At 34.0% G+C, this 22,776-nt stretch overlaps 1 protein-coding gene across 1 annotated transcript in view; it reads right to left on the bottom strand.

Annotated features, from left to right (window-relative positions):
* The window catches only part of SCN7A (sodium voltage-gated channel alpha subunit 7), a 98,954-nt gene that overhangs the window by 44,120 nt on the left and 32,058 nt on the right, over window positions 1-22,776 (bottom strand). Inside the window, exons 7-12 of the mRNA XM_066233918.1 lie at window positions 18,331-18,537; window positions 15,892-15,961; window positions 14,005-14,146; window positions 10,252-10,458; window positions 1,520-1,616; window positions 580-818 (exon numbers count right to left, since the gene is read on the bottom strand). Coding sequence (XP_066090015.1) covers window positions 580-818; window positions 1,520-1,616; window positions 10,252-10,458; window positions 14,005-14,146; window positions 15,892-15,961; window positions 18,331-18,537 — 962 coding nt within the window. The remainder of the gene's footprint in view (window positions 1-579; window positions 819-1,519; window positions 1,617-10,251; window positions 10,459-14,004; window positions 14,147-15,891; window positions 15,962-18,330; window positions 18,538-22,776) is intronic.

Raw genomic sequence — 22,776 nt, 5'->3', positions numbered from 1 at the left:
TATAAGCCAGGCAGAGGAAAAAAAAGTATCATATGACCTCACTCCTTTGAGAAATCCAAGGAACAATGAGAACTGAGGAACAGAATTGAGACAGAGGAGGGATCAAAGGGACCTGAGGAAAAGAGGACAGAGGGGAAGGGGATGATAGGATGGGATAAACCTGAAGGGAAGGGGGGAGGGCACCCTAGGGAGGGGGAAAAAGGAGATGTTGAGAGAAATACGGGGGCGAAGGAATGTATTCAGGGCAACCCTAGAATCTATGTAAACACAATCAAGTAAATAAAAAAATAAATAAATAAAGTGAATTGATTTGTCCAAGATAGGTGGCTGACTGTTGCCAGAGGCAAGATTAGAGCCCAGCCATTTAAGCACTTGTACAGTGGTCTAAAAAACTACCTGTGCTTTATAAAGTCCAATTATATAATATAATTATAAATATGAAAGCCTTTTATATTTCAGATATATAGGTAGGCTAATGAAAATATTGATACTAAAAAAACAACAAAACACAAACAAACAAAAAGACTTTAAAAAACAATCAAAATTGCAAGTAAAAATTAGGAAGAATAAGAGCCTTACCTGGTTTGCAATGGTGAGAACATTGATGGTTTCATCACTCATTGGATAAGATGTCATGGCCAAAAAATATATGTTTACAATTATGCAGATAGTGAGAAAAAGATCAGTAAATGGGTGCATCATAATCACATGGACAAACTCTCTCAATTTTAACCAACAGGGAGAACAATTCCAGATCAAGAACATTTTAGCAAATTTACGCCAACACAACAGACATCTCTTCTGACATGTTTTATCTTCTGCAATAGAGGAATAGAAAAGTTAAACATCAGCAAATTGTTTAATAGAAAATTTTGACTTCTGCATGTCAAAAGAGGTTTGAAACTATACTTCTGATGTGGAATTAGCAAAGAAAAATATTTTATACTAATAAGCAGAGCAAAGTAAATTTCCTCTATTTTTTTCATTCTAGCTGAATTTAGACAAATGAAAAAGAGACAAACTGTGTATTGGAAGCAAAACATGGGACTATATGTCAAAAAAAGAAATATGAAATATAGTTGAGAGTATTATAATTTATAGTTTCTAGATTTATATGCTTTACAAAATGATGTCTTTCAACATCGGCCATAATAATAAGTTACCAGTTATATGTTAAAAAAGCAAAGTCAATATAGAAAGGACCTTAATATATTGTTTTATGTATTATCTATATGCTGATTATAAGTAATATATGTATGACAAGCTTTATTTTTAGTTACAAGTTGCTACTTTTATGTTACTTTCAATGCTAAAACAAAAATTGTTTGGCATTCTTTGGTAACCCTTTCCAATGTTTAGAACACTTTGTTTATAAAATTTTTACAAATTTTTAATCCTAATATTCTAGTTATTTCTTGTTTTAGTTATCATATAAAATTCTAAAGAAATTATAGAATTTCTTTAAAATTGGCTGCTATGAAAAGTATCTTTCATAGTGTCTAAATATTTTTTACTTTACCTTCTTCATGTCTGATTGTCGCCTCATCCGAGATATTCAAAGAAGTGATCATAGAAGTTGGTGATCTTGTCCTCATTTCTATTTGTGTGGTCTGGGTCTAAAAAAGAAATATGATGAGTCTAATCCTGGCTTTTTCCCTTTGTAGATCCAAGACTATAACTATAAGAACTTTTATAACCTTAAAATGCTGATTTTTACCTCCAGAAGCATTTTTTTTGAAAAATGTGCATAACTTGCAACTCAACAAAATAATTTTATATTATGAGGTCAACTATAAAAGGAATATATCGGAGAATAATAGTAGTATTACCTATATTTGACAAAGAATTCAATGTATAGTATAGAATTCTTGTGAAATATGCAGTTGGCAAACATGCTAATGAATAACAACGATCCTCTACCACCTTATGTTTTTTCCTTCAAAATATGTTAACATTATAACTTGACAAATACTTTGAAAAAATCAAAATGATTTGCCTTTGTAATGAAGTAATTCTTGAAGAATATCAGGTAAGAGAATGGATTATAAAAAAAAATGCTTTGGATTAGAACATATATGATAATTACATAAAAGAATCACTTCTTTCTTTCTCTGATGTCTCTTGAGTAATGGGTTTAAGATGTCCTCTAGTTTGCTGATGCAGTCACAAAGAATCCTTGCATCAAAAAGGCACTCAAAACTTGTAGGCTTTGATGTGAAGGTTACATTCATAAGTATTACAGATATAGCCTGAGATGTTTTTGGTGACCATGCATCAAATTTGTGATTGGATATAAACTGTAAGACATTGACAATGGGTAGATGATACTACACTATAGTTTCCAAGAATTTTTACATTTAACACACACACAAAATAATAATATGTATATCTTTGTTAAAGAGGGGTAAATAGATGAAGCTACTCTTGGTTAGAGGTAACTGGCTTAGTGGATGCTGCCACCTCAACACTGAGGGACTTAGTAGTTGAAGCTCACAGTAACCCATATATATACATTACACCCAGGTTGGCAAGCTTTACTGGGGTCTACCTGAATCTCACTCAGTTGCAGCCAAATCCCCTTTAATTTTACAAATAGTGTAGCTAGAGAGGTAAAAACCAATTGCATTACAGACTAAATTCCATTAGCAGATTTTGTAGGTCTACTGATCCTGCCCCCCCTTTAATTCAAAAAATAAGCTGCAGATATAAATTTAATTTAATTATTTAAACCAGGCTTATTTAAGAGACTATTTTAGCCTGACCAGGCAGTGGCTCAGTGGATAGAGTGTTGGACTGGGACGCAGAGGACACAGGTTTGAGATCCCTAGGTGGCCAGCTTGAGTGCGGGCTCATCAGATTTGAGTAAGGCTCACCGGCTTGGACCCAAGGTGGTGGCCCAAGCAAGGGGTTACTCGGTCTGCAGTAGCCTCCTCAGTCAAGGCACATATGAGAAATCAACCAATGAACAACTAAGGAACCTCACCAAAGAATTGATGTTTCTCATCTCTCTCCCTTCCTGTCTGTCTGTCCCTATCTGTCCTGACTCTCTGTCTCTGCCACAAAAAAGAGACTATCAATAGTCAAAAAAGAGACTATTTAGCTGACATCAATTCACATAAAATGTTATAAATTATACAATTTCAAATTTCCATGAGATATAAAACTTAAGTATAATTTTTCTGTTATTAAGATTTGACAAGAATTTCCCAAATGTATCTTCATAAAGGTGATACTCAGTGACATAGGGAATAATGTCCTCCACTATATTCTTAATAGAGAAAAATTATTTCCCATAGAGCTGTTTCTGATAGTGACAGTGTTTGATGGAATCACACCAAAGAGGAATTCAGTAGACAGTCTTATGTTCAGGGAGTAGAGGGAGGCAGGGGGGAGAAAAATAATATTATTTTTATAATAGTCAATGTAAAATTTTCTACTAATTTGGGTCAAATTGTGGCTATGTTTTAGAATACAAAATGAACAAACTTCACATCTCAATTGAGCTTCTCAGAAATAGTAAATGAATGCCCACAAGTGGGCCAAATCCTGAGGATACAACTATTTATAATGCAAATTAAGAGAATCGTAACTCAATGACTACTTTTTCCGTAGTTTAAGTGCTAACAAGGGCATATGCCTGTGTTTCAGACAATTGAATATTAAAATTAGACCGGGAAAAGGGACTAGGCTTTTCCTCCTAACAGGTTTAAATTTTCCCTGGAGGGACTTATAAATAAGGAAGACCCTCACCATACTTTTGGAATTAAGCAATAAATCCCTGAAGTGTTCATCCTGGACTCAGACTTGCTCTCTCTACTGCAGCCACATTGGCCTTTTAATCTTCTCACTCACTTTGTTCTCCTCCTATATAGTGTAAACTCAGTCCTCAGATTTCAGCTCAAGTGTCAGTTCCTCAGAAAAACCTTTCTGACTCAGAAAAATCCTTTATCGTCTCTTGATGCACCATATATCTCTCATTTATAGCACTTGCTACAGTTCTTTTGTTTTGTTTTGGTAGAGAGTAATACGGTGAACCACCAGGAACCCAATATTCAGCTTCAATAAATAATAACATTATATTCTTCATTTTTCATGTATTACTCATTTAACTTCCTCTCTGAAAGATTTTAAATTGGCCCTGGCTGTTTGGCTCGGTTGTAGAGCATAGATGTCTCTATGCTCTACATATGCCTGGTGTGTAGATGTCTCGCCTTGATTCCTGGTCAGGGCATAGAAGAGAAGTGACCCTCTGCTTCTGGACTCCTCCCTCTTCCCTTCTCTCTCTCTCTTCTCTCCCAGCCATGGCTCGGTTGGTTCAAGCACATTGGTCCAGGAGCTAAGGATGGCTCCCTGGAGCTTTCATCTCAGGCACTAAAAATAACTTGTTTTTTAAAGATATTTATTTATTTATTTACAGAGACAGAGAGTCAGAGAGAGGGATAGACAGGGACAGACAGACAGGAATGGGGAGAGATGAGAAGCATCAATCATCAGTTTGTCGTTGCGACACCTTAGTTGTTCACTGATTGCTTTCTCATATGTGCCTTGACCATGGGCCTTCAGCAGACCATGTAACCCCTTGCTCAAGCCAGCGACCTCGGGTCCAAGCTGGTGAGCTTTTGTTCAAACCAGATGAGCCAGCGCTCAAGTTGGCGACCTTGGGGTCTCAAACCTTAGTCCTCTGCATCCCAGTCCGATGCTCTATCCACTGTGCCACCGCCTGGTTAGGCCCAAAATAACTTGTTTTTGAGCATGGCCCCAGATAGGCAGAGCATCTGCCCCAGACAGATGTTGCCTGGTGGATCCCGGTCAGGGTGCGTGCAGGAATCTATCTCCCCACCTATCACTTAGAAAAGAGAAAAAAACAAAAAGATTTTAAATCAAATTTTAGACATCATATACTTATCAGAATAAGCTTTTTTTCTTATTTTTCAATTACTGTTTACATGCAGTATTATTTCATATTAGTGTCAGGTGTATAGCATAGTGGTTAGACATATAATTTACAGAGTGATACTCCCTTAAATCTAGTACTCACCTAACATCTTACATAGTTATTACAGCATGATTGACTATACTCCTTATACTATACTTTATATCCCCATGACTATTTTGTAACTCATTTGTACTTAATCCCTTTACCTTTTCACTCAGTCCCCCTTCCCCTCCCGTTTGGCAACCACCAGTTTGCTAGCTATAGCTGAGTCTGTTTCTGTTTTGTTTGTTCATCTCTTTTGTTCTTTAGATTTCACATATAAGTGAAATCCTGTAGTATCTGTCTTTCTGTCTCTGACAGAATAAGCGTAAGAAATATAATCACAATATTACCACAATCATCAAACTCAGTAATTCCTTAATATTATCCAATACCCAGAATATGCTCAATTTTCTTTCATTGCTCAGAAACATTCTCTTGTTAACTGATTTCTTCCAATAAAAATACAAATAAGATCTACATATTGTGCTTAGTTGATGGCTCAATTGGTTATCCTGTGATTTAAATTTGTTTCCCCAAGCGATTTATTTGTTGAAGCTTCTGAGTTAATTATACTGTAGAATTTTTCACACTCTTTGACAGAATATGTCCATTAGGTGTAATTTAATGTGTTCTTCTCTCTCCTATGGTCTCTGGAAGAAGATTGATCTAGACCAGTGGTAGTCAACCTGGTCTCTACCGCCCACTAGTGGGCATTCCAGCTTTCATGGTGAGCGGTAGCGGAGCAACCAAAGTATAAATAAAAAGATAGATTTAAATAGTAAGTTGTTTTATAAAGATTTATTCTGCTAAACAGTAAAAATCAGACATATAGTACTTGGTAAGTAATTATTATTATATGCTTTAACTTACTGTAACTCTGCTTTATAAATTATATAAAGTAAAGTTACTTCCCTACTTTATAAATCACCATGACTGTGGAACCGGTGGGTGATTAGAAAATTTTACTACTAACAGAGATACAAAAGTGGGCAGTAGGTATAAAAAGGTTGACTACCCCTGATCTAGAGGCTTAGACTTGGCTCAGATTTTGGAAAAGAATATATTGTTATGTGGTGTTTTATGTACCTATTTCATAACAGTGGGAAACACATAATATTTGGTATTCCTAGAGATACAGTTAATAATTTTATTGCTTATTTACTTTCTAAGTCAGTAGCTTCATGAAGCTAGATACTATATTTGTATTTATTAAAGTATTTTTTTAAATCTTTAGTGCTTAGTACAAAGCTTGTACTTAGTACAGAGCATAGAGCAGACTGACAATAATGTTTTATTAAACTGGCTGAGTTATAGAAATGTTAATTTATCTTTTTTTTTTAAGTGAGAGTAAGTAAACTAGAGCAGTGGTTCTCAACCTGTGGGTGGCAACCCCAGCGGGGGTCGAACAAACAAAACCCAGGGGTCGTCTAAAGCCATCGGAAATACATATTTTATTTAAAAATGTATTATATAATAAATATGTATTTTCCGATGGCTTTAGGCGACCCCTGTGTTTTGGTCGTTCGACCCCCGCCAGGGTCGCCACCCACAGGTTGAGAACCGCTGAGCTAGAGACACAGACTCCCACATGTGCCCCAGCCGGAATCCACCCAGCAACCCCTGTCTGGGGCCAATGTTCAAATCAATTGAGTGATTCTCAGCACCTGATGTCAACCCTTGAACCAGTCAAGCCACTGGCTGTGAGAGGGGAGGAGAGAAAGCAGCAGGACAGGGAGGGGAAGAGAAGTAGATGTTTGCTTTTCTTGTTTGCCGTGACACGGGATCAAACTGGGTCATCTACACTCTAGGCAGATGTTCTATTCACTGAGCCAACCAGCCAGAGCCTAAAAATGTCAGTTTAGATGGGTAAATATTTTGAAAATACTTATTATCCTGTAGTTATATATAACTCTCTTCCTGAAGTTTTGCCATAACTGACAATTTATAAAAAAGTTTCACTTGCAAATTGTATAATTGATGGTATAATATTGTTTCAGCGTTGAAACAATGCAGTAAAGTGGTGAACACTAGGTTCTCTTCTTCTGGTTGAGAAGTCAAATACCAGTAAATAAAATCAAACTTTGTGACTGGAAGTCCTCAAATGAGGATTAAATTTGAGAATTCATGAAGGTCCTCATGTGTCTGGTACATACGTATGTGACTCTCAGTAAGCATGTTCTTCTTCTTATTATTATTATTTTAAATTTCCCTAAAAAGGGATACAGTAAAAGACTTAAGAATATTAGGTTGAGCTTGACCAGGCAGTGGTAAAGTAGATAGAGTGCTGGACTGGGACACAGAGGACCCAGGTTTGAAACACCAATGTTGCCAACTTGAGGGCAGGCTCATCTGGCTTGAGGGTGGGATCATAGACATGACCCCATGGTGGCTGGCTTGAGCCCAAAGGTTCCTAGCTTGAAGCCCAAGGTCGCTGGCTTGAGCCCAAGGTTGCTGGCTCGAGCAAGGGGTCACTTGCTCTGCTGTAGCCCCCCTGGGGGCTAAATATGAGAAAGCAATCAATGAACAACTAAGGAGTTGCTGTGAAGAAGTAATACTTCTCATCTCTCTCCCTTCCTGTCTGTCATCCCTATCTGTCCCTCTCTCTGTCTCTGTCACACACACAAATGCACACACACACACACACACACACACAAAATTTAAGTTGATGAAATATTCTCCATATGGACAGATATGCTCTTTTGGGTTGGTTTTCCTGTGTTCCCTATAATTAGCCTTTAACATTTATCAGTTGCTTAGCATATTATAAGAAGTGTGAAATGCTTAACATGAAATTATTTAATTTGAATCTTACAACAACCTATGATACAGCTACTATACCTATTTCCACATTACATATGAAGAAGCTGAAGTTTAGAAAAATTTACAGAATTGGCAAATATTATGCATTCATTGAGTGACTAAAATGTACTAAAATGTATATTTATCTGCCTGCAAAACTGGTTTTAGCTGATATTATCTACTGCTTTCCTATAATGTACAAATATGAAACATTTAAACACTCTCTCGAGCATACCAATATTGGAATTAGAATCTGACTAGTTTTTATTTAGACTAGTCACCTAAAGTGTTCTCAGAATGTTCCATTTTAACTTCTCTCTCCAGTGTTTTCTTATGTATAAATAAATAATAATAAAAAAAGAAATCCTGTGAAGATGTTTTTTACTCTCATTTCCTGGAAAACCTTTGCATGACAAAATGTTCTAGTACTATTCCAAGAAATGAAATTCTTTACAACTGAAATATTCTAATTAAAATCAGAAAGGCCTTGTGTGATCCAGAGCAACCAAATGAAAAAGGATAATGGGAAATTAGGAAATAATTCAAGTTCTTAAGCAGAGTTAATAGGGCATCTTATCCTGGGATAAAAGCAGCATTGTGTTCTTGGATACATTTGTGTGTAGCCCTTGACATTTGAAATGTCACTTCAAAACAAATTACACATTCAACATATCATTCAGACTCTAATCATTCAATCTTAAGGACCCCAGACTCATTTCTAGAAACAGAAAGCTTTTGTAATTTGTTTTTCTGTGACTTTCTCATGGGTGATATAATGGCTATACTCAATAGCCTCTTTTTATACATGTTTTCTTCATATGGTCTATAATTGCTTCTTGTTTCGATGGTATGGTATTATGAACCACACAGACACAAGTATCTATCAATAAATTGTCATTTGGTATGATCCCACATCATGTCATCAGGCTCTATTTTTTGGAAGAATAACTTTCCTAGAGCTTCCTTATTAACAATGGCTTAATAAAAAGAGTTATACATGAAAGCAAGTTAACATTTTCTCTTTTGTGATTCAGAAGGAACCTTCATTATTCAGGAACTTCTCAGCCAGCCTTACTACACATCCCAATTAATGCTAGAGTGTATCTTGGAACTTTACTTTCCCCTAACTCTTCTATATGAGACAGTCCCTGGTACAGCTCCTTTCTATCATTTGTCAGCTCCCTCAATATGTCCTTTTTCCATCTATCAAAAAACGTAGGTGGAGCTTCCCCCTCCCGTGTGTAAACAATCTTTATTAGCAGTTATAGAGGGTACAAAGTAGTAACAAAGCCAGAGGGACCCAAAGGAGTCAAGACATGACTCCCTTTCCCCAGCTGAGGACCTGTAACCAGGCCAGTTGGACAAGAGGACTTGGCTGTGGCCACTTTGGACCCAGTACCCTTCAAACAAGATCCCAGAGAAAAAGGAGCAACACCTTGGAAGAGGTATGGGCTGTGTACCATCACAGGCTGCTTGGCTTCTGCTCACTGCACAGCTCCACTCCAGATAGGGAGAGTTAGGAGACTGCGCTAAAACTACCCCTCTCCAAACCAAGGAAGAGGTGTGAGACTGTCGGGTCTTGTGGAATGTAAGCAAGCCACTTCTGGTTGTTTTCCTGGGTCCTGTTTGTCCACGTAGCATACTTTAAAGCACCATTTATATTTTAAAAGAATTTCCTACAATTTCTTTAATGTTGCTTGTCAATTCTCATAGACTCATAAGTTAAATCATTTGCTAGAAAGATAAAAATCTAAAAATGTATTAAAAATACAATTGAAAATTACAGTAAACACTTGTTAAGTTTTATTAATCATGGGTTTAATGATTCCATGAATAACACAATTCCCTATATCATGATGCAAACTGCATTTTCTCTTAAAAGAGCTAGATAACCAATAAAGTAAATTTTTTAATCTTTTTACAACTTCAGTACTGTACTTTCATCTATGCTTTTAATGAATTTTTGTGATTTCTAAATTATGAAAGGCATTAACCCTTTGAGTTGAACATCAAAATTTTTCATAGTTAATTCTGATGTGCTTATGTAATACAGATGATGTATTGTAGAATTGTGCACCTGAAACCTGTATAATTTTATTAGCCAGTGTCACTCAATAAATTCAATAATATTTAAATAAATAAAATTGTAAAACTTAAAAAAAATTCTTAATATTATACCTGTACTATGAGAAGTCAAGTTCAAATATATATAATATAGCCATAGTTTATCAGCAGTAGAACAAATTTTGGAATAAAAAATGTTCATATTAATAAAATCTTTAAAGGTGTTGGCTCTTCTTACCATAATGCACTCATAAAGGAATGTTAACAGCAAAAGCAAGTGCTCTTATAAAATAATTTTTGACACTTTCACCATGTATCACATACATACTGAGCATCTAGCCATATACTCTAATACCTTGAGACAATAACTCAAACTCTGTGATTCTAAGAAACATTTTTAAGAATTATACCTCGGCTGCTTCATTTCCTTCTTGAGGTTCATTTAAAGTGTGCTGAGATTTTGATTCACTTTTCTTAGCTTTTTCAGCAACTGTCTGCTTTTCTTCTTCATAAGACAGAGCAAGTATGCCCAAGAACAAACTTGCCACATAAAAGGCAAACCAGAAACTTATTACAATAAAAAATACTGTGTAGACCTTTCCAGAAGCATAAAGGATCTAAAAAGAGGTGGAAAACAAGATGAAAGAGGAAGTTGTTATTTATCTTCCTGTAATTTTCTGTTTTAAAATAAAAAAATAAAATTGTTTATGAAAACAATTTAGTAATTAGTAGACTATCATCACAAGACAGTGTAAGTATTAGTTCTATGTAAAGAAATAATCAAAAAAGCTCTTCACTCTACAAATATCTAAGGTATAGGACATATGATACAAAACAAAAAAAAACTAGTAATTTCACTTGACTTTTATGTCTTCATTAATAAAGAAAACAGATTAAAAGAAAAATAATTACTTTCCAGTACAAAAAAGTGGAATATATAAATATAAATAATTATTTTCTTTGCAATAGAATCTTTAAATATATGAAATTTAATAAAGTTAGAGAATTAATGTTCAGAGATTATTTTTTTAATAATTACTTTATGGAACTATCATAGCAAGATACAAAATAAGATATTCAAAGAAGTAGGAAAGAAAAATATTTCTGTATTTGTTAGAATCTGTATGGTAAAGAATCTTTGGGTGACTCACAAGAGAAAGTCATATAATTCACATATAATTCACTTCATTCATAGATAAAAAATAAAACATTTTTGATTTCCAAACTGAGCATTTACTAGCTTTTATTTTATAATAATTACCTAAGATAAATTAGAAAGTGTTAAAATTTAGAAAATTATAAGTAGACATTACAAATCCAAAATATAGCCCACTAATTTATTATTCTCCTTAATTAAAAGTATATGAACAAATTTCAAAAAAAATTAAATAGTTAAATTTTAAGTATTCACTTGAATTAATAAATAAGCATTATTTCCACAAAATATTGTGTTGATATAAAGTTAAGAATGTTTACAGGTTAATAGAAATTTCTAACATTCAATCAGAAATAATTTATTAGTCTACAATATGTTGTCTTTAAAAGTATTTTAATAAACCCCATATCTTAGTGAATCAGCTATTTAGGATTTGATTAAAATATTTTTCCCACTAAACTAGCTGTCATTTATTGTACTATATTCAGGAGTTAGTAATAGATTTTCTAGAGTATACTGCAGGCCATGTTTATTATCTCATTAATTCTGTGCAACCCATTTATGTTATATTTATTATTATTTCCAAAATGCAGAAGAAAGATGTAAATTAGATAGGCAAAATAAATTACCAAAGATCTGACAATTGTGAGAGATGCTTGAATCTGATACTTTTCCTCTTTTCATTATACAAAATTGGTGAAGGATAAAAGATTATACTATAATTAGGTTGAAAAACTGTACAAATTCTAGTTCTATTATATGTTAGTATGGGACTGGGACTAATTTTAGACTCATCCTATAGTTCTGTTATAAAAATCAAATAAAACTATGAATGCAAAGATCTTAGCCACTGGCAGGTACACAGTAATTATTAACTATTGTTAAACAAGAATCTTTTCTATGAGCATTGACAATTTATTTTGTTCATTTCTGTACCCATAGTGTATAATAAAGTTTGTGAATAAAATAAACATTTGTTAAATGATTAGAGAATAATATTCTCCAAAACATAAGCTGTCATCTTTGGGAATAACTGCTCCATTTCCCTAGTCATAGTCAGTTTAGTTAGGGCAATATTCAAAGTGCTAATCCAGTCCAAATCAAAGAAAACCATGTCTACATTAGTCAATAGAACTTAGCATGTAATAATGATCGGATACTGCATAGATTCCAACATTAGGGCATTCCCAGACTGATTTATCATTTCAATGGTAGTGGGAAAGAATTTTCTATAAATCAAAGCTAATAAGAAAATTAGCTAACACATTTTAAGGGCTTTAAAAAAAAGATGACATTTATTATTACATAAAGTAACACAATCCAAAATGCTTATTTTTTGTTTATTAAAATTTCATTAAGCATTTCTATGTGTTAGTGGTTAAGAATACAAAAATTAATATAAGAAGAAATACTTTTTCTTGGTAGTATATCTCCTAGTGAAAGGAAAAACTGAACAAATAATTAAAATGAACACTATTAGAGGCAATTATCAAGTATCATGATCTTCCAGTATAGGATATGACATGAGCTTACAGAAAAGCTCAAAGAAAAAATTTGGCCTCAAGTCATAAATTAAGGGCATGAAACTGAAGACAGAAAGAAACTTGAACTTTTTTTTTTTTTTACTAAAACATAGATTTAAAAAAGAAATTATGGAAAAGGTCTTGTAACAGCAAGGTCTATTTTATACTCAAATAAAACAAAAGTATATATTGGAATATTGTTAAGAAATAGATCTGCAGCAGTATGCAGAGACTAGAGGGTACTACGTAGCATGCAGATAGACTTTGAACTTCATCCCATAAGAATCCAGGAACCATTGAATGATTTTTAGCAGAAGGATAACATGATAATATTATTTTAGAAATAGGAAATACCTAGTGTTGTGGAGGAGACATTGATATTTGTCAAAAAGTATGGGAAATAACAATATAAATACTAATCTTATAAAATTAGAATGTATAGTTTGCATAAAGAAAATAATGTCACTTGCAATATTTTTATGTGCTTCTTTAACTAGGAATATAATTATACTACAACTATGTTTAGTTTACTTGATTTTTACTTAATAATATAGCATGAACCACTGTTCCAAAAATATATTACACTATTCTATCTTTATTAATGGTCTGTACACACACACACCATAAATTATCTATTCAGTCATGAAAATATGGTGCGTGGGTATGTGTATGCTTAAAAAAATGTTCTCCTTCAACTGTAAATACCTTTGAAATCTTTTGAAATTTTAAGTAATTTATTTATTTTATTTAATATCCTTTGATATTAAGTATGCTGCTAAAATAGCATTGCATATTGTAGGGTGGTAATACTCTTAAAATGAAAATTAAATCTTTGTTTTCTTTGTTTTAATGAGCATTGTATCATTCTGAGGAACTATGGCACATAAATCATTGGTTATTGAAGAAAGATTTTCAGAATTTGGATCTCAAGTCTCATAAGAGCAAGCCTTCTATTACAACTAAAGCATGATTGAATAGTGAAGAGTAATAAAAATAAATAGAAAAATTGAAAAGAAATAGCACATTGTAGGTTTTTAATAAATAATTACATAATACTCTGTACTCATATAGGTTCAAATCTGTGACTAAAGCATTTGGCACCTAGAAATATTATTAACTTAGTTAACATCACAGAGCAGGACAGTGATTCCTGGCACATCCATGTGTTGTAACTTTTGGGAGGTTACTCAACCACTCTGATCTTAGTGTCTTCATATAAAAAGCAGATACACATATACATATACTGACCATGTAGGATTGTTTTAAAGATTAAATAAGATATCATGCATAAGAACACAAACTTTGGCACAGTGTTAAGATATAGTTTGATATTTAATAATCTTGATTCTCTTTCCTTCTGTCTTTAAATTCTTCTCCATATAAAAATGTAATAAACTATGTTACATTTGACCATTATTTTCAATGGAAGAAACATGGAGCATGGTACCATTCTTATGAATGCAGCGGATAGTCTCCATTCTTACCTGGTGATACAGTGCTTCAGGGTAATCCTGCGTCATTAACCGGCAGAGGGCTAAGAAGGCCCAGAGGAAATTGTCAAAATTTGTGTAGCCATTATCAGGATTTCCACCAGCTTTTATACACACATAGCCTTCAGGACACTGACTAAAACGACAAACCAAAGAAAAACTGCTTACTTTTAGGTTCAGATTATGGCCAAATAATAAGTGTAAGACATTTGCCCCTAAGTAATAAAGGGCTTCTGCTTCCACAGGAAGCATTCTTCTCCCCGACAATTTCCAGTGAAAAAGCTCCAAAGGAGTTAGATTTTGAGTTGTTAAAAGCAAACAGTGTTAATTAATCTAAAAACAAACAAACAAACAAACAAGGAGGTGTGACAAATGTTTTTTGCCAAGCCTTTGTTAAAGGATTTTTACCACCCAGTACCGAAGCGAAAGTAGAGCTGATGAAATATACCACAGGTAAACATAAAACTGTAATAGTTGGGGGTTCAATTTTCAAATGATCTCATCTAAAATTCTTAGATCCCATTATTTAAGGTTGAGAAAACATTTATCACATCAATAATTGTTAGCACTACTTGCATCACTGTGGAAAAATAAAATATTTATCTCATTTCCTTCCATAGAGCCTTTAGACTTTTATCTACTGGGGGTTTGAGTGCCGTGGTCAGTTCCTACAGTAGTGGCCCAATAAATCGTGCTTCCCTCCATCTACCTGCTTGCCTAGTTTCTTCGCACATTATTTTGCTTTGACCATGTGATTTATTTTGGACATTTGTTAAAGGTTAATAAACGTGATACCAACAGAGATTTAAAAAGTATTTGTACATTGAGACTTGCTAAATTGCTCATCTACATAATCTGAACAATTGAATTTTTGTTTTTGTCTTAAGGCACTGACTTTTGGGATCATTTACCCTGCAGCAAAGTATGATGACTGCAGGTAAAACATTGCATGACTTTCTCTTCTGGCCTTAAAATATATCCTTGTGATTCTGAATATCCATGACCAGATATTTTCAATACGAATTTGGAATGTTCACAAGAAGGGTTAGCTGAAATTGTATAGTACAGACACAATGGGATGAGTTTAAAATTTGGATTTGAGAATAGAGTATAAGCCCAATAGTGTCTGGGCAAAAACAGTTGAGCAAACAAGAAAATATCTAAATCAACTGAATATAACTAACATACATAACCAAGGTTCCTTTCTCCACTATGTGCCTTTTGTCAATCTAGGCCCCAGAGCCTTAGAACCAGTTAGTCTACAGATGGGTATCAAGTCATCCCGCTGAGGAAGCTTTGACCTAAAGAACAACATAAGTCATAGCGCTGCTGAGAAACACTATTTCTACTTCCTTATCTTTCCTCTGAAGTTACAGGACAAGGAGACATGAAAGTTGTGCTCACAATGAAGAATTACTTATAAATACTGTTTTGAAGAAGAGTAAGTTTTGCATTAATGCAAATTATAGTCATAAAAGATACACAAACCATAAAACAAGTGAAATAACAGCATAACTTTAATATTTCTGTCTTCAAACGCTTCTAGCCAAAGAAAAGATATTATGGCCTTTTGGGGCGGGGGTAATTTCCCCTAATTACCTGAGACACACTGAAAACAAACAAATCAGATCTTGTTTAAGTCCCGGCTCTGATATTTAATAACTTCTTGACCTTGAATAAATCATTTAGCTAGTTTGTTTGTTTATTTATTTTTAAAAATTGGTTTAATAGTATTCCGTAGTGTTCACTTCATAGCATGTTTTGATGATAAAATGAGATCATCTAATTAAATGGGAGCCATCAATAAAAGCAATAATAATTCAATAAGTACTATTGATTGGTGATATTGACTTGATAGAAAAACACATTAACATCACTTACCTTGCATCTGTTCTGTTGCCACAAAGGAGAGCATCTCTATTTCCTTCTAAGTAATAAAAGTTCTCTGTATCTGAAAATAGGAAAGAATTTACATTTTATATCTACTCTTAAGTGAATGGCATATCTGAAATCCATTTAAATATTTATAGTGAGAAGGAATGAACATACAGTTGACTTTTTTTTTTTTTTTTTAATCTAAGAAGCTAACACAAAGGCTAAAACATCTCTGGCAAACCACCTACTTCATGACCGGAAAGTAAAATACTCAGTAAAGAAAGAGGAGAATCCCTTTTAAAATCAGAGTTCAGTGAAATGAATATAACCGACCAGGTAGACCGGTCCTGAAGGAAATTCCCACGACTATGTTTTAAAGCTGAGGATCTTTATTTCCAACATTTGTTCCTGAAGCTTTTCCTGAGCAAACCAGATGTTTCTGTCTTCAGGTTTAATTTTCATTCTCTTCCCACTTTGAAACTTATTTTTCTACATTGAGTATCCAGTGTTAATTACTTTCCTGATGTCACTGAATTTCGACCACAACCCAAGTTTATTTTATTTTATTTTATTTTTTAAAAAGGCCTTTTATTTTTTTTATTTATTCATTTTTTTTTTTTAGAGAGGAGAGAGAGAGAGACAGAGAGGGAGAGAGAGAGAGAGAGAAGGGGGGAGGAGCTGGAGGCATCAACTCCCATATGTGCCTTGACCAGGCAAGCCCAGGGTTTTGAACTGGCGACCTCAGCATTTCCAGGTCGACGCTTTATCCACTGCGCCACCACAGGTCAGGCAACCCAAGTTTATTTAAATCATAGCTCATTAAATTTATCCAGGTATCCCTGTCTGTCAGTTAGAATGTAAACTGTATGTTTATAAATATTGTTACCAGAGTTGGGAACATGCATGTTTCTGAGCATTGGTTTTTAGGTTCTAAATTCAAATCATAAAGATCCAACCCATGAGAGCAATCTGAGTGTGTGTGTGTGTGTGTGTGTGTGCATAAAAACATATATAGGTACAGAAAATTTAATATATATTATATAAAAAGTTAAATTACTCAAATCTCAAATATCACTTTGTTACCTAAAATAATTTTAGAAGAATTTTAAATCATAAATAGAAATCATTGATCAAACGTTTTGAATGGCAGTAAAAAACCAAATGAAATTTGACATTAGTAGAATGAGGCATTTCCAAATACTATTTTAAGTACAAGAACTATGACATGGCAATTAGGTTAATAATGTAATATTTTCAGCAATTCCTAACATGTTATTTGAAGAAATGGATTATCAAATTTTAAAGTGGTAATCTTTACAAAGTGATTTCTCTATAATATGCTTTCACAAAGAGGAAAAGAACCTGTTTTCTTAGCAATAACCAGCGAGGTAGCAAAAAACGTTTATTTTTTAAGTAATTTGAGTATTTTAGTTACAATGTCAAAGAAACCAGTGGGTATTTTAGTTGAAATCTAAAGATTAATATCTGTCTCCTATTGTCCTCACAACTAAAGTTAGGACCTTGAATAAGGAAACATATAATAAGGAAACATTTCACATATTTATAGACTAATAGTTTTGTATTACTTGCATCATAAGAATATTATTAAGATTTGTTTTAGAACTTATTAAATAAAATTAATGTAGAAGGACTACATAAAATTTATCAACATTTGGGTTTTATTAGTTGAAAAATAGCCCTCCACCCCACAAATACTGTCAGAAAGTGCCAGATAATTTTAATATAAGGGAAAAATCCAATAAGAGTACAGCCTGGTGAAAAGGAAATAGTCTTAAAGGCAGGTATGTTGGTTAGAATCCTGGTTTTATCACCAAGTAGTCACAGTAGTCTGAGCACTCACTGAATTTCTATGAACTTCATTTTCTTGTTCATGTCTTCTCTGCAACATTATGATGAAGATCTGTGACCAGACATGTGAATTACGCAACACCTATGAGGCATTATTTATATTTGCCTTAAATAGTCTCGTTATTTACTAAAGTATAACTCCAAGCATTTAACCTAAGCAGCAGTAATTGTATTCCGACAAAGGTAAGAATTTCTATATTGTAGACCATTTCTTCATCCGTAAGGTCATCTCAAAGTTTCTGAGTAAACTTACATTTATATTTTAAGTAAACTAGTGAAGAAAGGTAATATTATGAGGACTCTAAGCTGATGAAATTGCAAATAAGATTTTGGTCATATTTATTTATTTAAAAAATTAATTTAGCAATTTCAAACTTAGGTTTCCCTGATTTAACTTTCTGAAGACTGGAACATGACTACCCATGAAACTGATCCGAATTAGTACTTGAGCATAGTTACAGCATTTGCATGAAGTTTGTTCTGAAGTTGAATTTGTTCTGAACTTGAGGGTTCAATATTTCTGTGAAGACTTCTCTTCTATTAAAGAAAGTTGTTGTTTTTTTTTAATATTCTCACCTCGAATATCACATGGGTGTTTGGTTATGTTGTGCAGGATTTCTGTTTCATTTCCTTGGGGCATTCGGAAACATTTATGCTTCAGGTTGCCCATGAACAGCCCCAATCCAATTAGAGAAAATGCATTTAGAAAAAATAGAGTAAAGATAATGGCACCAACAAGTTTCTTCAGGCAATGGAGCAGGATCCTTACATAGGACTTCAGGCCTGAAAAGACAGGTTTGTTTTCAATAAAATACAGTATCTTAGTAAAGCAGCACTAACAAACTTCTCCCAAGGCAAATATATATATACTTCATCAAAATAGGTAACTTTGTGTTTCACAATCTAATTTATTATTATCTAGGTCTAATAAATAAAATAAATAAAAACCAAATCCTTGAAGTTTCTGTATTATTCCTAATTTATTACACTCAACAAAATAATCCAGACATAAATATATTTTAAAATTAGTCATTTGTTTATTTCTCTTTACTACATAAAGAATAAGCTTTCTCTCTGTTACTGGTTTTCATTCTAATCACTATGGTTTATAAGCATGAGTAAAGTTATAGTTATTAATCAAAATGGATTGCAAATGCTGAAACAAAAAATAGTTTGAAATAGCAGTATGCTATACTATTCTTTCATTAATTTTTAAGTATTCAAGTTTTGGAGCTGATTAAATAAAAAGTAAAAAATTTTAATGATTATGAATGAAAATAACACACAACTGTGATATATGCAGGCTATATTTATATCAGAATATTTACTAATTGAGAATTCAACTTAAAGTTGGTTTTATTTAAGGACAGTTGTTTTTCTTTTACTTTCTTTTTCTTTTCCACATGAGAGGAGAAGAGATAAACACACTCTCACATGTGCCCCAAATGGGATTCACCCAGCAACCTCTGTCTTGGGCCCATGCTTCCAAAGGAGCTATTTTTAGTGCCTGAGGTGGAGTATCCATGCAGCCATCCTCAGAGCCTGAGGTCAATTTATTCAAACCAGTAAAGTCATGTGGGTGAACAGAGAGAGAGAGAGAGAGAGAGAGAGAGAAAGAGAGAGAGAGAAAGGAGGGGGAGGAGTGGAGAAGCAGGTGGTGTGTGCCCTGACCAGGAATCGAACCGGGGACATTTACATTCCAGGCTGATACTCTATCACTGATCCACCTGGCCAGGGCTGACATTTCTTTTTCTAGTTATAAAGTAATACACACTTAATTCTGAAAACACAGAATACAAGAAAAAAAATAACACATAGAACTTCATAGGTGAAATTACAACCTTCCTTATTCCCTCCCTCCCTCCCTCCCTCTCTCCCTCCCTCCCTCCCTTCCTCCCTCCCTCCCTTCCTTCCTTCCCTCCTTTCTTCTTTTATTCATTTTTTCCTTCTTTCCTATTTTCCTTCCTCTCTTTTTCTTTTGGTCTCTTATTTGTTGGTCTGTTTATATTTAGATTACTAATAACTATTCAGTTCATGAATGGATAAGAATATATTATTTAGTAGCTCTGTGATGCTGAGCAAGTTAATCAGTATTTCTATGACTACATTTTATCTTTAAAATGAAAATAATATTTCATATATGATTATGAGAATTAAAAATTTTATTTTTTAAATTACCTACTCAGATGATTAGCAATAGAATAGAGTTGGCCCTGGCTAGTTGGCTCAGCGGTAGAGCATCAGCCTAGCATGTGGAAGTCCCAGGTTTGATTCCTGGTCAGGGCACAGAGGAGAAGTGACAATCTGCTTCTCCACTCCTGACATTCCTCTCTCTCTTTTTTCCTCTTCCCCAGTGATGGCTCAAATGTTTTGAGTAAGTTAGCCCCAGATATTGAGGATGGCTCCATGGCCCTACCTCAGGTGCTAAAATAGCTCAGTTGCTGAACAATGGAGCAGCAGCTCCAGATGGGCAGAGCATTGCTTGTTAATGGGCATGCTGGGTGGATTCTGATTGGAGTGCATGTGGAAGTCTGTCTCTCTGCCTCCCCATCTCTCACTTAATAAAAAAATAAAGAATAAGGTTGAAATGAAATAAAGTTATCCTGTGGTTAAAGAAATGTGATATCTAGATTAAATATACAATTTCAATTGCTGGTGTATTAAAACACGTGTATAGCCTAATTTGCCACTTGAAATTATACTATTAGAATTTTTTGCTATATGCAAGTCTTTTTTAAATGTTAGAAATGGAATTTCTGTTCCAACACATATATAAGTTCACTTAAGTATTGATGTACACGTTCAAATTGCTTTTAAGAGATGTTAAACTAAGGGCTATATATGTATATAGCCAAGCTTTCATTAAAAAAGAAACATTAAAAATTATTTCTAATTTGTTAGAAAAAAAATGGGATCATTTTACTTTAGTGTAATTTCTGTTATTACTGTAATAAACTTTAAAAATATGTACATTTGCATCGTATTTTTCTTTGGTAACTGCCCTGAGTCTTCTGTATGTTATTCCATTGAAACTTTTTTCATATACTTTTTAGGAATTATTTTTAAGAATAGTTTTAAGTAAGAATATATGCGTGTGCATATATATGTATGTATGTATATGTGCATGTATATACCTATATAAAAACTAAATTTTTTTGTGAACTTTAATTTATTGGTAACATTTTGCTGGAAGGTAAAACATCACCATCCATTTTTTACAGAATCAAATTTATAATACTGTAATTCTCATTGTTATCTATCTATCTTTGATTATTAACTGGCAGTTAAAGTTCTGTATCATATGCCAATTTTGATCTCCTTATATAACTGTCCCCTTTATTTTACTTTTAAACTTTTATTTTGTTTTAGTTTAAGTATCTCTGGTAGAGTCCAGTGTATTTATAATTTAATATTAGAGTCTATACATTCTTGCCAGAAAAATGCAACCCAATTATTTTTATTTTCATAAATTCACTTTATTTTGGATTGGCCTTTACCATCTTGTATTTTATTTTTATAATCCTTTTAGGATTTACTATGTGTTCTTTTTTTTTTCAGGGACAGAGAGAGAGAAAGAGGGATAGATAAGAACAGACAGACAGGAACAGAGAGATATCAGAAGCATCAATCATCAGTTTTTCATTGAGACACCTTAGTTGTTCATTGATTGCTTTCTCATATGTGCCTTGACAGCGGGCCTTCAGCAGACCAAGTAACCCTTTGCTTGAGCCAGCGACCTCAGGTCCAAGCTGGTGAGCTTTTTGCTCAAGCCAGATGAGCCCGCACTCAAGCTGGCGATCTCGGGGTCTCAAACCTGGGTCCTCCGCATCCCAGTCCGACGCTCTACCCACTGCGCCACTGCCTGGTCAGGCTGTGTTCTATCTTTTTTCTAGTATTTTAGATAAACTATATCTATTTTGAGAACCTGTATCACACTTAAGTTCTTATTTTGAACAAACATGCTCTCCATATCAGTGGTCCTCAACCCCCGCGTTGTGGACCGGTACCAGTCTGTGGGCCTTTTGGTACCGGTCTGCAGAGAAAGAATAAATAACTTACATTATTTCCATTTTATTTATATTTAAGTCTGAACGATGTTTTATTTTTTTAAAATGACCAGATTCCCTCTGTTACATCCGTCTAAGACTCACTCTTGATGCTTGTCTTGGTCACATGATACATTTATCCATCCACCCTAAAGGCCGGAACGTGAAAATATTTTCTGACATTAAACCAGTTTGTGGCCCAAAAAAGGTTGGGGACTACTGCGCCTATATCATAAACAAAACTGTATCTAAAATAGCCTTACCATGTAAGGTAAGAACACAACTATCCTGATCAGGCAGTGGCGCAGTGGATAGAGCATCAGACTTGGATGCAGAAGAGCCAGGTTCAAAACCCCAAGGTTGCCAGCTTAAGTGCTGAGTCACCATCTTAAGTATGGGGTCACTAGTTGAGAATGGGATCATAGACATGACCCCACAGTTGCTGGCTTGAGCCCAAAGGTCGTCAGCTTGAAGTCCAAGGTAGTTGGCTTGAGCAAAGGATCACTGGCTTGTATGGAGACCCAGGTCAAGGAACATATGAGAAAGCAATCAATGAACAATTAAGGTGCCACAATGAAGAACTGATGCTTCTCATCTCTCTCCCTTCTTGTCTGTCCCTGTCTGTCCCTCTTTCTCTCTTTGTCTCTCTCTCTCTCTCTCATTAAAAAAAGGAACATAACCATATTTTCTTTCTTACATTTCTCAATTTCCACTTCTCAGTTTTTGGTAATATGATATACTTTAGAATCTTTGACAACTATAATTGTTAAATTTATGTATTTTCCACTGTATATTTATTATCTGTCATAATTTATAGAAAAGATGACACTCAAAATCTTATAAGGGCTTATTAGAAAACATAAATGAATGCAAATTGGGAGCAGAGGATACTTGGATAAATATGTGCATTGTAAGGCTTCAGCTGCTCCTAAACTACAGCTGGTAGTTGCCATGAAGAAATTTGATTGGATTCATG

This window comes from Saccopteryx bilineata, chromosome 5, assembly GCF_036850765.1.
Source record: "Saccopteryx bilineata isolate mSacBil1 chromosome 5, mSacBil1_pri_phased_curated, whole genome shotgun sequence".
NCBI classification, from domain to species: Eukaryota; Metazoa; Chordata; class Mammalia; order Chiroptera; family Emballonuridae; genus Saccopteryx; species Saccopteryx bilineata.
Note: the sequence above shows the minus strand (reverse complement) of the source record. Positions and strands in the feature narration are given on the sequence as shown.